This window comes from Equus asinus, chromosome 11, assembly GCF_041296235.1.
Source record: "Equus asinus isolate D_3611 breed Donkey chromosome 11, EquAss-T2T_v2, whole genome shotgun sequence".
Lineage (NCBI taxonomy): Eukaryota > Metazoa > Chordata > Mammalia > Perissodactyla > Equidae > Equus > Equus asinus.
In genome coordinates, this window is record NC_091800.1 from 28,408,702 (window position 1) to 28,422,065 (window position 13,364).

The 13,364-nt window shown below is 37.0% G+C and overlaps 1 protein-coding gene across 1 annotated transcript in view; it reads right to left on the reverse strand.

The window, feature by feature from the left end:
• The window catches only part of LRRC63 (leucine rich repeat containing 63), a 58,936-nt gene that overhangs the window by 19,665 nt on the left and 25,907 nt on the right, over window positions 1-13,364 (reverse strand). The window contains exons 7-8 of the mRNA XM_070520252.1: window positions 5,841-5,924; window positions 763-1,002 (exon numbers count right to left, since the gene is read on the reverse strand). Coding sequence (XP_070376353.1) covers window positions 763-1,002; window positions 5,841-5,924 — 324 coding nt within the window. The remainder of the gene's footprint in view (window positions 1-762; window positions 1,003-5,840; window positions 5,925-13,364) is intronic.

Here is a 13,364-nt window from a genome sequence, read left to right on the forward strand (position 1 = left end):
TTATTAGATTTTTAAACACCTTTTCCCATTTTTCCAATGTTTACTGGTCTGTTCAGCTTTCATGCCTCTTATTGAGTCAATATCAGTAATTTATCTACTTCTGGGAAGCCATTTTACTTTGGCATACAAAAAATGTTTGTTAAATCAATACTACAAGCACTGATGATCAGAACTGCAGTAAAAATAGTTTTACACCATCTGAAGGAAATGACATAAGCCTGAGTAGACTGCAAGTGTGGGGTTTAAGAACCCCAGTCCTGAGGGTAGGCAGTGACTCTTATCACTCTAGTCACTGATCCCTGAGGAGGAGAAGCTGCCCTGTGTGGGCCTGCTCTAGTCCAGGTCTCAACAAAGTGAGAGTCGAGTAAAGCATTGTCCTGCATAGTGTGCCTGGGACTAAAGAATCTTTTCTTGGAAGAACCAACTTCTACATCCTTAGTAATTCATGGAAAAGATTTATACTACAACTGTGTAGATGTTACCAGCCACACTTCTGCAATCTGGACCTCATATTGGATTTAAGTAATACTGTGAGAATATTAGAAGATGGGCTGAATTCAGACTACTAACGTGATAAAGCCCGAAGAGCCTCAAGGAACAATTTGAAGAATTGCGTGTATATTTTGGTGTGTGGTGTTGGGGGTGTGTGTGTGTGTGTGTGTGTGTGTTTTAATAGTAAAACTGTCATCTGGGCCTGTCATGAAAAACATTTTAAATGCTTAAAAGTACATTTTGGTTAAGAGGGAGTCAGAATTTGCTCACCATTTTAGCAACCTTTGAATTTTCAGTGGGATCATATGATAGTTTTTCTGTAGATTATTTTTTAAAAAGAACAAAGAAGCAATCTGAGTAAGATGTGGAGGACTATTCAAAGAGTTCTCTTTCCAAAGAATAGGATGAGTGTAATTATTCTCAAACATGATTTGTTTCAGGTTAAGCTTCAAAATTCCAGGTGGAAAACTAGTCAGGTCATTCCCATCAACAATCAGTTTTTCAAGTGATCTGTTAATAAAGGAAACCATATTTTAAAAAGGATTCATGTAATTTATAATACTGAAGTAAAATTTAGTAGCAATAAAATATAAGTGTTTAAGTATTTCCTTAGAATCAAGAGAATTAACTTAAAAAGCAACTGAAGCGATATGTTATTATGCAAATAAGTGCATTTGTGTGAATAATACAGTTAAGGCACCTATTTCAGGTATTCGTAGCATGTCATCATTATGGGAAAAGAAATAATATTCACAAACATAGCAAGATAAATGAATGTTATATTACATAAAACATAATATAGTATAATATAAGGATACAAAGAAAAAATATATTTTCATAGGCAAATTGAATAACAACACATTTTTTTTCATTAAAGCCCGATGAAAACAGTGAAATTAATACTATCAAAACATATTAAGGGCCAGCCCCAGTGGCCTAGCGGTTAAGAGTGGCATGCTCCTCTTTGGTGGCCCAGTGGCCTGGGTTCAGTTCCTGGGTGTGGACCTACACTACTTTTCAGTGGTCATGCTGGCAGTGGCTAACACACACAAAAAAAACAAGAGGAAGATCTGCAACAGATGTTTACTCAGAACGAATCTTCCTCAGCAAAAACAAAAAACAAAAACAAAAAAATGGATTATGAGCTATGTTGTACTTTAACTTTTCATCACCTGAGTCTCCTTGGTTTTTACTGTATCAGTTGCTACGAATAACTCGTACTCCTTTATTCAAAGAGAACCAACATTCCTGATTTTCTCATTTTATACCACTTGTTCCCTGCAGGACATTTGGTCCCGTCCAAAAAGTCCATAAGACATTTGGTCCATGTCAAAAGGTCTTTGATATTTGCAGGACCATTTGATGCTATCCAAACTATCCTTCAGACATTTGGCCCATGCCAAAAAGTCCTTGATATCTGGTCATATTTGGTCCATACCAAACAGTCCTTGATATTTGCAGAACCATTTAGTCTTGTCCAAAACGTCCATTAGACATTTGGTCCATGCCAAAAGGTTCTTGATATCTGGTCATATTTCGTCCTGTCCAAAATGGCTGTGGAGACATTAGGTCCATGTCAAAAGGTCCTTGATACTCGGTCCTGTCCGAAGCCATTTGGCATGGACCAAATATGCTCATGGATGTTTTGGACAGGACCAAATGTCAAGGATCTTTTGACATGGACCAAATTTCTGTTAGACCAAATGTTTGATGGATGTTTTGGAGATGACCAAATATCAAGGACCTTTTCACATGGACCATATGTATTCTAGATGTTTGGGCAGGGCCAAATGTCTATTAATCCACTTGTCATGATGGTGTTTTTACAGTCACTTATCTCTTTTTTAATTAGTGTTGGAAGTAGGCAGAAAAGTATCTGTTCATGAAAGACAAATAAAACCAAATCAAAGGCTGGTCCAACTTCTCAAATGTATTGGGGGCGAAGAGGTAGACACATGGACTTCAGGTAACAAGCAGCGGGAGGTCTGTAGATTCTCATTTGCAGTCTAGTTTCACATCTCTTACCCATACAGTTTAAGTTGTTTAATCATGACTCCTGTTGACAATATTAAAACATGGTCAAAGAGGCCATTATTGAAAAGAACGAGGCTACGAAGATGGCACCTCAGCTATCTTCATCTCTCAACCAGTTTGATTACTGCACTTCTTATAGGCTGCAAAAGGTTAACGAGACCTCCGGCTCTGCTTCAGTCCTGAAGGAGAGAGCTGGCATGATCACTTCTTTCCTCTACATCAAATACAAGCCTTGAGGCCAGCAGCAGAGAGCCCTCTGAACAACCAGAATTAGCGTGGCACACTCTAGGGAGATAGCAGTGAGGGCCCCAGAACACCCATGGGTGAGGCTGCCCCTGCCTGAGTTGATTTATCTTAGAGGCCCCACCAGTTGGGGTGCGCCCTTTCTCTCAACGAGTTCTGGGGGAGCTCGGTAGGCTAAACAATCTTTAAAGCTAGAAGAGCTCCATGGTTAGACAGCCTTTGCAGCTGAGTATCCTGGGGAGCAGAGAAACTTCCTCCAGCTACATCACTGATACTCTCCGTGCTCTGAATGATGCTCTGAGACTGTATGGGACCTGGCAGAAGGCAGAGCAGCCAGACGAGAAAAACAAACAAAACACACAGAATGGTGTGCCTGAGGCAAGCATACTCTGTGGAGACAGATAAGAAGTTGGGGCAAGAGGCAGGAGAAACAATAAGATTCAACTATGGCACACGTATGCACACACACACACTCACACACACACACGTGCAAAAACTTTCTTAAAACCAAAGTACATGACCTGTAAAGCTAAAAAATTAAGTAGAAGAACTGAAGAAGAACATGGTCTTTGCGGAGATCTGAGTTCAAGGCAAAGACAAAGTAGAAGAAATAACTCAAACAGGACAAAAATATAAAGAAAAATCTTGAGAAAAATATAAGTGCTGTAGAGACAGATACAGCACTTATTTCTAACGTAGAAATAAGAGGCATTTCAGGAAGGGAAAATGAAATAAAGGGAGGAAGAGAGACAATAATTAAATATATTACCTTAACTAAAAAAAACAAGTTAGGATAATTAAGAGTTCATTTAATTCCAAGAAAGACAGGTTAAAAAAAAAAGAAAAAAGACACATTCCTAAGGAAAATCTGATAAAATTCTCATAGATCAAGGATCATGAGAAATCTTAGCCTTTCCAGAGAACAATAAGAACCACTCACAAAGAGAGAGAAATAAAGCTGGCATCAGGTGCCTCGTCTGCAACACGGGAAGCTGGAAGAGGACGTGCCGATGGAGACTCTGAAAAGGGCTGCAACGCAAGATTGTTCACCCATTTGAGACACCATGTATCCGTTAGGAGTCAAGATTCAGAGAAAAAAATCACCCATGCACTCCAGCTGCCGAAAATAAATAAGGCAAAACCCTAAACAGCCAACGAATCAAAGGAGATCGCCAGGTGGAAGATGAGATGCAAGAAGAGCGGGAAGCAATGAATCTTGAAATACATCAAGTTAAATATAAATGGAGAATGGTTGCAAATGCTTGTGAGATCTAAGAGCTAAATAAATAGTCTTTAAATAAAGAGACACATGACGCAAAAGAAAATGCTAATGAGAATCTGAAACAAAAGTTTCTAAACTATCTCAGCAAAACCTAGAGTTAGATCAGGGGTAAATGCATTTGGAGAGCAAGTAGGAAAGTAAAAGTATTCTAAAAGTCTCAACTCTCGGTGGAAGCAATGGTGGGGATACACATCTTCCCGTTGGGGGAAGTGGTTTGCATCTTGCTTTTATAAAATATTAAAGAAAAGCGTGCTTGTGAATTTTGGGAAAGGAAAGATAACCATTAAGACTGGGGAAGTACAGTAGAGTTCCAGAATTAACAAAGGAGAAAAAAAGAGAATAAATAGCATCCTGGAAAAAAAAAATCACCAGAAAAGAACAGAAAATAAGAAAAGAAGAAAGTACATAATTAGTAAATACAAAGTAAAATAAAAGACAAAAAGTAAATATATCAGTCATAACAAATGTGAACAGGCTGAATTCTCCTTTTAACATACAAAGATTGTCACGTGGGAAATTAAATAATTGGTATAAATATTTAAAAAGCAGACATAAAATTATCTCATTTTACTGAAGATTATGCTCCTGGAAACCAAAGAAAATCTAGTAAAACTCAACTAGAACTTAGATAATTTGGCTACATAGCTTGATTTTAAATTAATGTAAAGAAGTACATAGCTTTTCTCTATTCTGTACTGGCGATAGTCAGCAAGAAATGGAAATTAGAGAAAATATTACATTCACAGTAGCAACACAATTATAAAATACTTAGAAAAGTTTAGTAAGAAAGATAAAGAACTGTGAAATGAGTCATAAATTCTTATGAAGAACATAAAACAAGATCTGATCAAATGAAAAATTATACTATATTTTAGGACAAAAAGATTTATTATCATTAGAAATGTAAATTCTTCAAAATCTATATATAAACAATGCAAATCCAATAAAAATCTCAATTTGGTGTTTATGTTTTTTGGATGATGAGGGGCTTGGAATTTTCTTAAATGATCTTAGAGATCATGATTTAAAGAGTAGTTAAAAGACTATTATTGAAAAAAGATCTCCCTAGTTATTAAAAATTATTCTAAAGTCATAATAAAAATATTATGGTTACTGTCCTAGAAGGACATAGATGAACTTCAGGATTTTTAAAAAATTAATGTGAGAAAGAATTGGAGCTTAGTATTAAAATTATGCTATGTGTTATTAGCATTTTGTATATACATGCTTCCTTACAAAAAATAAAAGTGATAATAACTACAGGTATGCACATGGAAAAATGGACAAAAGTAGCTGTCATTTTACCAGTGGTCATCAGTACCATCCTTTAAATAATTACTGAAAATGTTATGTCTTAAAAATATTATAGGGTCCGGCCCCGTGGTGCAGCGGTTAAGTGCGCACGTTCCGCTTCGGCGGCCCGGGGTTCGCTCCTTCGGATCCTGGGTGCGGACATGGCACCGCTTGGTGTGCCATGCTGTGGCAGGCGTCCCACATATAAAAGTAGAGGAAGATGGGCACGGATGTGAGCTCAGGGCCAGGCTTCCTCAGCAAAAAGAGGAGGACTGGCAGTAGTTAGCTCAGGGATAATCTTCCTAAAAAAAAAAAAAAAAAAAAAAAATGCTATACACCAATCATTTAAATTACATTTTGGTAAACTTTATGCTTCACATATTATGCTTTATGGCTATTAAACAAATGAAAGGACTCAATTTTCTCCATCACAATCATCACCAAATATATCCTAAGGGGCATATGACATTGTATGTACTTACTACTTTCAAAGTACCTGAGTTTCTGGATCTCATTTGGAATAAAAGTAAGATCATTGTAGGAAACATCAAGTTTCTCAAGATGGAACAAGTAAAATAACCTGAAATAAAAAGAAAAAATGAATTGTAAAAATGATTATATGTTTGTCATTACTGGGCATAAATAAAGAATTAAATACTTGGATATTGATAGAAGTATAGAGAAACTGTATTTTTCTAAGATCTTGAAATTTATATTTTCTTTTCATCATAGACAGTGTAATTACAGTGAAAATTCCTAAAAATTATTCATCTGTCCCTTCAGACTGGTTTAAAATGTTTGGAGTAGATAAAGCACTGTCTAGAAAAAGCCACCTGAGAAATTCATAACGACATTTAGATATATTTTTCTTCTTGTTGTATTAGTTTTCAAGGGCAACAGAACAAATTAACACAATCTGGGTGGTTTAAAACAACAGAACTTATTCCCTCACAGCTCAGGAGGCCAGAAGTCCCCATTGCCGAGTAGGCAGAGTTGGTTCCTTCCGGAGGCTCTGAGGGAGAAACTATCCTTTGCTTCTCTTCTAGCTTCTGAAGGTTTCTGGCAATCCGTGGTGTTTCTTGCTTTGTGGCAGCCTAACTCCAATTTCTGCCTTTATTTTCACACAGTCTTCTTATAAGAGTACCATGTATGAGATTTAGAGCCCACCTTAATCCAGTATGACCTCATATTAACATAACTAATTAGATATGCAAAGATCCTATTTCCAAATAAGGTTGCATTCTGAGGTTGTGCATGGATGTGTATTTTTGAGGCACACTATTTAACTCAGAGTAGTTGCATTAAGATTTCCTAGTGAAATATCTTTGGTCTTTCTTTCTTTTTTTTTTTTCCCCCTTGAGGAAGATTAGCCCTGAGCTAACTAGTACCAATCCCCTTTTTGATGAGGAAGACTAGCCCTGAGCTCATATCCGTGCCCATCTTCCTCTACTTTATACGTGGGACGCCTACCACAGCATGGCTTGCCAAGCAGTGCCATGTCCGCACCCAGGATCTGAACCGGTGAACCCCAGGCCACCGAGAAGCCAGATGTGCGAACTTAACCGCTGTGCCACCAAGCCAGCCCCGGTCTTTTTTCCATTAAGCTAAGACCTTAAAAGTAAGAACCAAAGAACACAGAGAAACCTGAATCCGAGGGTGTGGGAGTAGGAGTTGCTTCTTAAAGACTGAAATTGAGGAGCTAAGTAGGACATTTATCAAAATCCCTTATAAATATCCCCTCTTTGTGTCTGCTGTTCTCAAATACCTCTGTTTCCCATATAAATAAAAGGTAACAAATTGCTTGCATAATTATTAACTGAAGCATCTTGAGCACAATGTTTCATTAACTTCCTCCTATTTTAGCGTGGTATAAAATAGTCCTCAGGATGTGGCCTCAGACCGCTTGTCCAGCTCACCTCTCACCCCCCTCCTCCACCCCATGTTCACCTACAGTCCAGCATTTATTTGCTAAAATTCCCTGAATTAGCCATTTCTCACATATGTCCCAATACCATATGCAATTCCCCCAAACTGGACTCTTTGATCAATGTGTTCATTTTTTAAGTCTTGGTTCCTTGGTTTCCAAGGAACCTTTCTGGAATCTTTCAGTCTAGGTGAGCCGCCTCTTCTGTACTTCTCTGCCTACCTCCATCACAGAACTTATCACATTGTGTGATAATTGTCTGTCACCTAAACTATGAGGCCAAGGATTCGGTTGTACTGAATTTATACATATTTCTATCTATCCAAAGCTCTGAACAGTGCCAGCGACGTAAGTGCTTAGTAAATTTCAACCGCATGAAAGGAATGGTGACTCCAGTTAATTTAAAAGCATTTGCTCGGAGAAATTAATGAGAATGAATAGAAAAGCAAAAGAAATGCCTCTCAGTTCAGTGTTCATCTCAGACTTCTATCACCGCTGTAAAGAAAATGTTAACACCATCTGTTCCATTTTTCAGTTCAAAATTATGTCATTTTATTTCATTGGCCTCAGGCAATTTCTAGAATCATTGTGTCCTCCCTTATCACTTCAGCATTGGCAAACTAGTCTTGTCCCTGACTTTCACCACTGATGATATATTCCTGTTGATCACAATGTTTAATAGGGCTTGTAGACAGCACTGAGGAAGCTAATAAAGAGACTTCACAGGTTCTAGAGTTGAAATTCACTTCATCTATATATGATTTTAGAGAGCAAATCTGTTTAGACATCCTCAGTTTGGTCTGATACTCTATACCTCACTAGCACCAAACGTATAATAATTTTTAGGATGTGTAGAATGTTTTACACCTATTTCATTGCTTTACTTATCAGGACATCATTGAGCAATGAGCTACTTAAACCTGCTGATGGCTTAGAAGATTAGGTTAGCATTAATAATTGCATGTAATAATGTTAATCACCACCACAGCGATACAAACGGCATATATTGAGAGCCAACTATGTGTTCATGGCAATTTACAATGATTTTTCATTGGACTACTGCAAGATTGTTAATATTTTTTACAGATTAAAAATTGAAAGCTACAAGAGATTAAGTAATTTATACAAATTAGTCTGAAATTATATATAGCTATCGCTTTTCTTCGGGTATATGCATACAACACAATTTAATTCCTATCTTTAATCAATAACAATACAGGAAAATAAATGTGTGAATTTCCAGAATCAGCTCTTACTACAGGGTTCTCAAGTATGTTCTTAGATTTTTTTGTCCTAAGTGGCTTCTTTTCCCCAAAGAACATACTTTCTAATTGAATCAAATAAGTAAAGTGAAAACTTGATTCTGTTAGTAAAAAGTAGCAATTTTCATGTCATTTTTCTCCTGCTATCCATGGAGAAGAAGATAAGAAACTTTTTTACCTTTGTGACAGCTATGTTTGCATAACCTCAGGGTTTGAGTTTAACAAATTGTTTTGGCAGCAAATAGTATTTATTCATGAAATATGTGCTTTTCTGTGTTCACTTACGGGGTAATGACATCATCGGAATGTGTATCTTTCCTTTTCTTTTCTATCTCAAAGCTTCAGGAAGAAGAAGAAACCTTTTGGATTTTTGAAATTATTTATTATCTTTATTTTACAAGAGAATTAAAAAGACAAATCGAAGAGCTTCTCATGGTTACGGAACTCCAAACATAACATGGGAGGGTTGATTACACCTTCATGTAGATATTCTAAGGGACATAACCGTAAGGGGCATAGCTAGGATGAGAACCCAGTTCTTTCTGCCCCCAAAGTCAGGGCCTTCCTCTCTCCACGTTGCTTCATACTTTATGCCCTAAGCAGGTCAAAGCAAAATATTAAGAACAAAAATTTAGGCCTCAGTGAATTTGTGCTTTAACCAAATAGATTCTTTTTCCTTATTTATTTCTAATTTGGCCTACATTGAAACAACCGTCACACAATTTTAAAATTTGGATATTTTACTTTGTTTTAGAAATTGAGATCAAGGGAGAAAATCTGTTGAAATAATTAAAAGAATTTTTTAAAGAATTTACAAGATTTTATCTGATTCTTATAACACCCTTGGAAACAGGTGCAAGTTTTCTAATCTTTCAGACAGAAACCGAAGTTCAGAGTGGGTCAGTAACTTGCCAACGTTTGTAGCATCTAGGATGCAGAACTTGTCTCAGAAAGTACCTTGCTTTTTCTGTTATGTCACTGTGAGTCTCATGAAACTAGAAAGATCAGTTAGGAATGCAAATAGTGAAAGAATTCCATCATATTTTTAGAATAACTTTGAGAAGGCACCAAAATAATATATCTTGGAAGAAACATATATTTTTTAAAAATACGGGAACTATAAAAAAATTTAGACTAATAATGAGAAAAATAGGAAAGGACAACCTTTTTAAATACAATGCTTAGCTAATAAAATAAAGAACCATTTTTTCTATGTTGAATAAATCTAGAAAAAGTATACATCTTAGTTTAAATCCTAACACTATGATTTCAAACAAATTAGGTAACCAATTATTTTATTTAAGAAAATACTGCTAAAGTTTATTTGAACTGCTAAATCTATACTGCTAACTTATTATATATTGTTTATTGACCGTCTCCCACTGTGGGAATGTAATCCCCACAACAGTAAAAATTTTTGACTGGTTTTATATTAGTTTTCTATTGCTGCCATAGAAAATTGCAACACAAATTTAGTGGCTTAAAATGACACATTAATTATCATATAGTTTTATAGGTCAGAAGTCTGGCCTGAGTCTCACCAAACTGCATTCCTATCTGGAGGCAATAGGGAGAATCCGTTTCTTCACTCATTCAGGTTGTTGGCAGAATTCGGTTCCTTCTTCTTCTTTTTTTTTTTTTTTTTTTTTGAGGAAGCTTAGCCCTGAGCTAACATCCGCAGCCAATCCTCCTCTTTTTGCTGAAGAAGACTGGCCCTGAGCTAACATCCATGCCCATCTTCCTCTGCTCTATATGTGGGATGCCTGCCACAGCATGGCTTGCTTAGTGGTGCCATGTCCACACCCGGGATCCAAACCAGCAACCCCCAGCAGTTGAATGCAGAACGTGCACATTTAACTGCTGTGCCACTGGGCTGGCCCCAAGAATTCAGTTCCTTCTGGCTGTGGAACTGATGTCTCTCTTTTCTTGCTGGCTGTAAGGTGACAGCCGTTCCCAGGTTCTACAAACTGTCACATTCCTTGACTCATGGCCCCCTTCCTCCATTTTCAAAATGAGCAGCAGCAAGCTGAGTCTTCACTTTGCATCTCTCTGACCCATGCTTCTGCCTCTCTCTTCCATTTTTAAGAACTCATGTGATTAGATTGGTCTCATTGAGATAATCTAGGATAATCTCCCTATTTTAAGGCCAGTTCATTAGAAACCTTAATTTCATCTCCAAGCTTAATTTGTTTTGCAATGTAATATAACATATTCAATGGCTGGCTGCCTCCATCTTCCTGGGTTCCTGGCTCCACTCTATGAGTCATCTTTCGTTTTACGTGAAAGTTAGCACACATCTGCAGGTGAATAGTTTTATCAGCTTGTTTCTTGCCCATAGAATGTTTGGAGTTTGACAGCCTTTTGTCATTTCATACTCTTTTTGTCCCTTTTGATCAAAGCTGGCAGTGTTTCTGCTGGTATAAAATTTTCAAGAACCTTGTGGGTCTCCCATGTATGGATGGGAATTCATCCCATGAGACTTGTCCATACTTCTTTCCTAGATAATCCCATCTCTATTTTTGGCTTTTGCTGAAGTGGGTGAAGCCATGGGATAGTAGTCAGCATTAAAAAGGAATGGAATACTGAAACATACAACAACATGGGTGAATCTTAAAAATATGTTGAGTGAAAGATGCCAGGCACACACACAAAATATTTGTTGTATGAATCAATTTATATGATTTTCAAGAACAAGCAAAACAAATCTAGAATGTTAGAAGTGTGGAGATTGACTGGAAATGTCCATGAGGGAACTTTCTGAGGTAATAGAAATGTTCAGTACTTTGTTTTGGATGATGGTTATATGGGTGTACACATTTATTAAACTCTTTGAATCAAATACCTAACATCTGTGCATTTTATTGTGTGTAAATTATACCTCAAAAATTCTTTTAGAGAGGAGAAAGAATAGGAGGAAAGAGGAAAAAATTTAGAGTGCTAATAATTTCTTTTTTTGTGGTGAAGTATATATATAACATATGGGCCAGCCTGGTGGTGCAGCAGTTAAGTTCACACGTTCCCCTTTGGCGGCCCAGGATTCACCAGTTTGGATCCCGGATGTGGACCTATGTATCACTTGTCAAGCCATGCTGGGGCAGGCATCCCACATATAAAATAGAGGAAGATGGGCATGAATGTTAGCTCAGGGCCAGACTTCCTCAGCAAAAAGCGGAGGATTGGTGGCGGATGTTAGCTCAGGGCTCATATTCCTCAAAATATATATATAACATAAAATCTGCTGTTTTAATCTTTTCTAAGTGTACCATTTAGTGGCATTACTTACAATCACAATATTGTGCAACCATCACCACTATCTATTTCTAGAAATTTTCCATCATCCCAAAGAGAAATTATATACTAATTAAACAGTAACTCCCCATTCCTCTGTCTCTTCCCTACCCCAACCCAGAGTATCTGTATTCCACTTTCTGTCTTTCCGAATTTGCCTATTCTAAATACTTCATAAAAGTGGAATCATGCAATATTTGTCCTTTCATGTCTGATTTATTCCACTTGGCACATTGTTTTCAAGCATCATCTTTGTTGTAATGTACCAGAATTTAATTCCTTTTAAAGGATGAATAATATTCTTTTGTATGTATGTGTCACACTTTATTTATCCATTAATCTGTTAATGTACATTTGGATCGTTACCAACTTTTGGCTATTGCAAGTAAAACAATTAGTTTTTCCATCCTCCTGTTGGGGAACACTTGAATTGTTTCCTGTTTAGGCTATTATGAATAAAGCTGCTAAAGACATCCTCAAATAAGTCTTTTTATGGAAGCTAAAATCTACTTTCTCCCTCTTACAGATGAGTGACTGAGAGCTATGGAAAAAATCACACAGTAATGTAGATGCGCCACTTCAAATTCATGGTTTCCAGTCTCAGCTAAGCCCATCTCTTTGTCAAAGTTTCGTTTCTCCTGTCCTTTGTTCTATTTTTCATTCCTCTCAATATTAAAGGCAAATCATCACAACTGTCTTTAAAGCTTCTTCTCAATCTTCACTCTTCCTGCTTTCAAAGATAATCTTAATTCGTCATTTCAGAGTAATCTTCTGCAACTGGTACCTAGTGGGAACTAAGTAAATCTTTGTTGACCAAGTAAACTTCCTATTTTCTTACCCATATAACTATATCTTTTCCACACTCGTTCTTACAACCTACTCCAGTTTTAGGAGATGAGGGTTGATCCTCCTGTTCAAGACCAACATCTCCCCCTGTGCCCAGGACCCCTTTCTCTCTCTCTTTTTGTGAAATTTTGCACCATCAGTCATCCTTTCATATCTTCAGTCTATCCCCTACTGGTTCCTTTCCATCCTTCTGTGAATATGTCTAAGTCTTTAAAAAACAAATAACAACGAAAAGTGTTTCTAAGATCTCTCATTCCTTTCAGCTTTTATCTAATCTCTCCTCCCTATGGCATCCAAGTTTCTCCAAAGAGTGGTCTTCACTCTCCATTACCAATTTCTCTCCTCCCGTTCCATCTCAACCTACCTCAGACTGGCATTTGGTCTCATTATTCCACTGAAACTCCTCTCAGCGTTAATTTTACTGAGTTTCTCTATTGTATTTGACAATGTTGGTCATCTTTCTTTTTCGAAATACCACTTGCTTGGCTTCCATGATACAACTGGTTCAATTTATACAATTTGAGCATTTTTTTCCTCAGACTTTATAATTCGTCTTCCTCTGTCCATACCTGAAACATCGGTGTTTCTCTAGGAACATCTCCTCAGAAGATTGCTCTACACTTCTCCATGGTTTCAGTTACTATATATTGATAACTCAACATCTTTCATCTCCAGCACAAAACTCTCCAGTGACATTAAT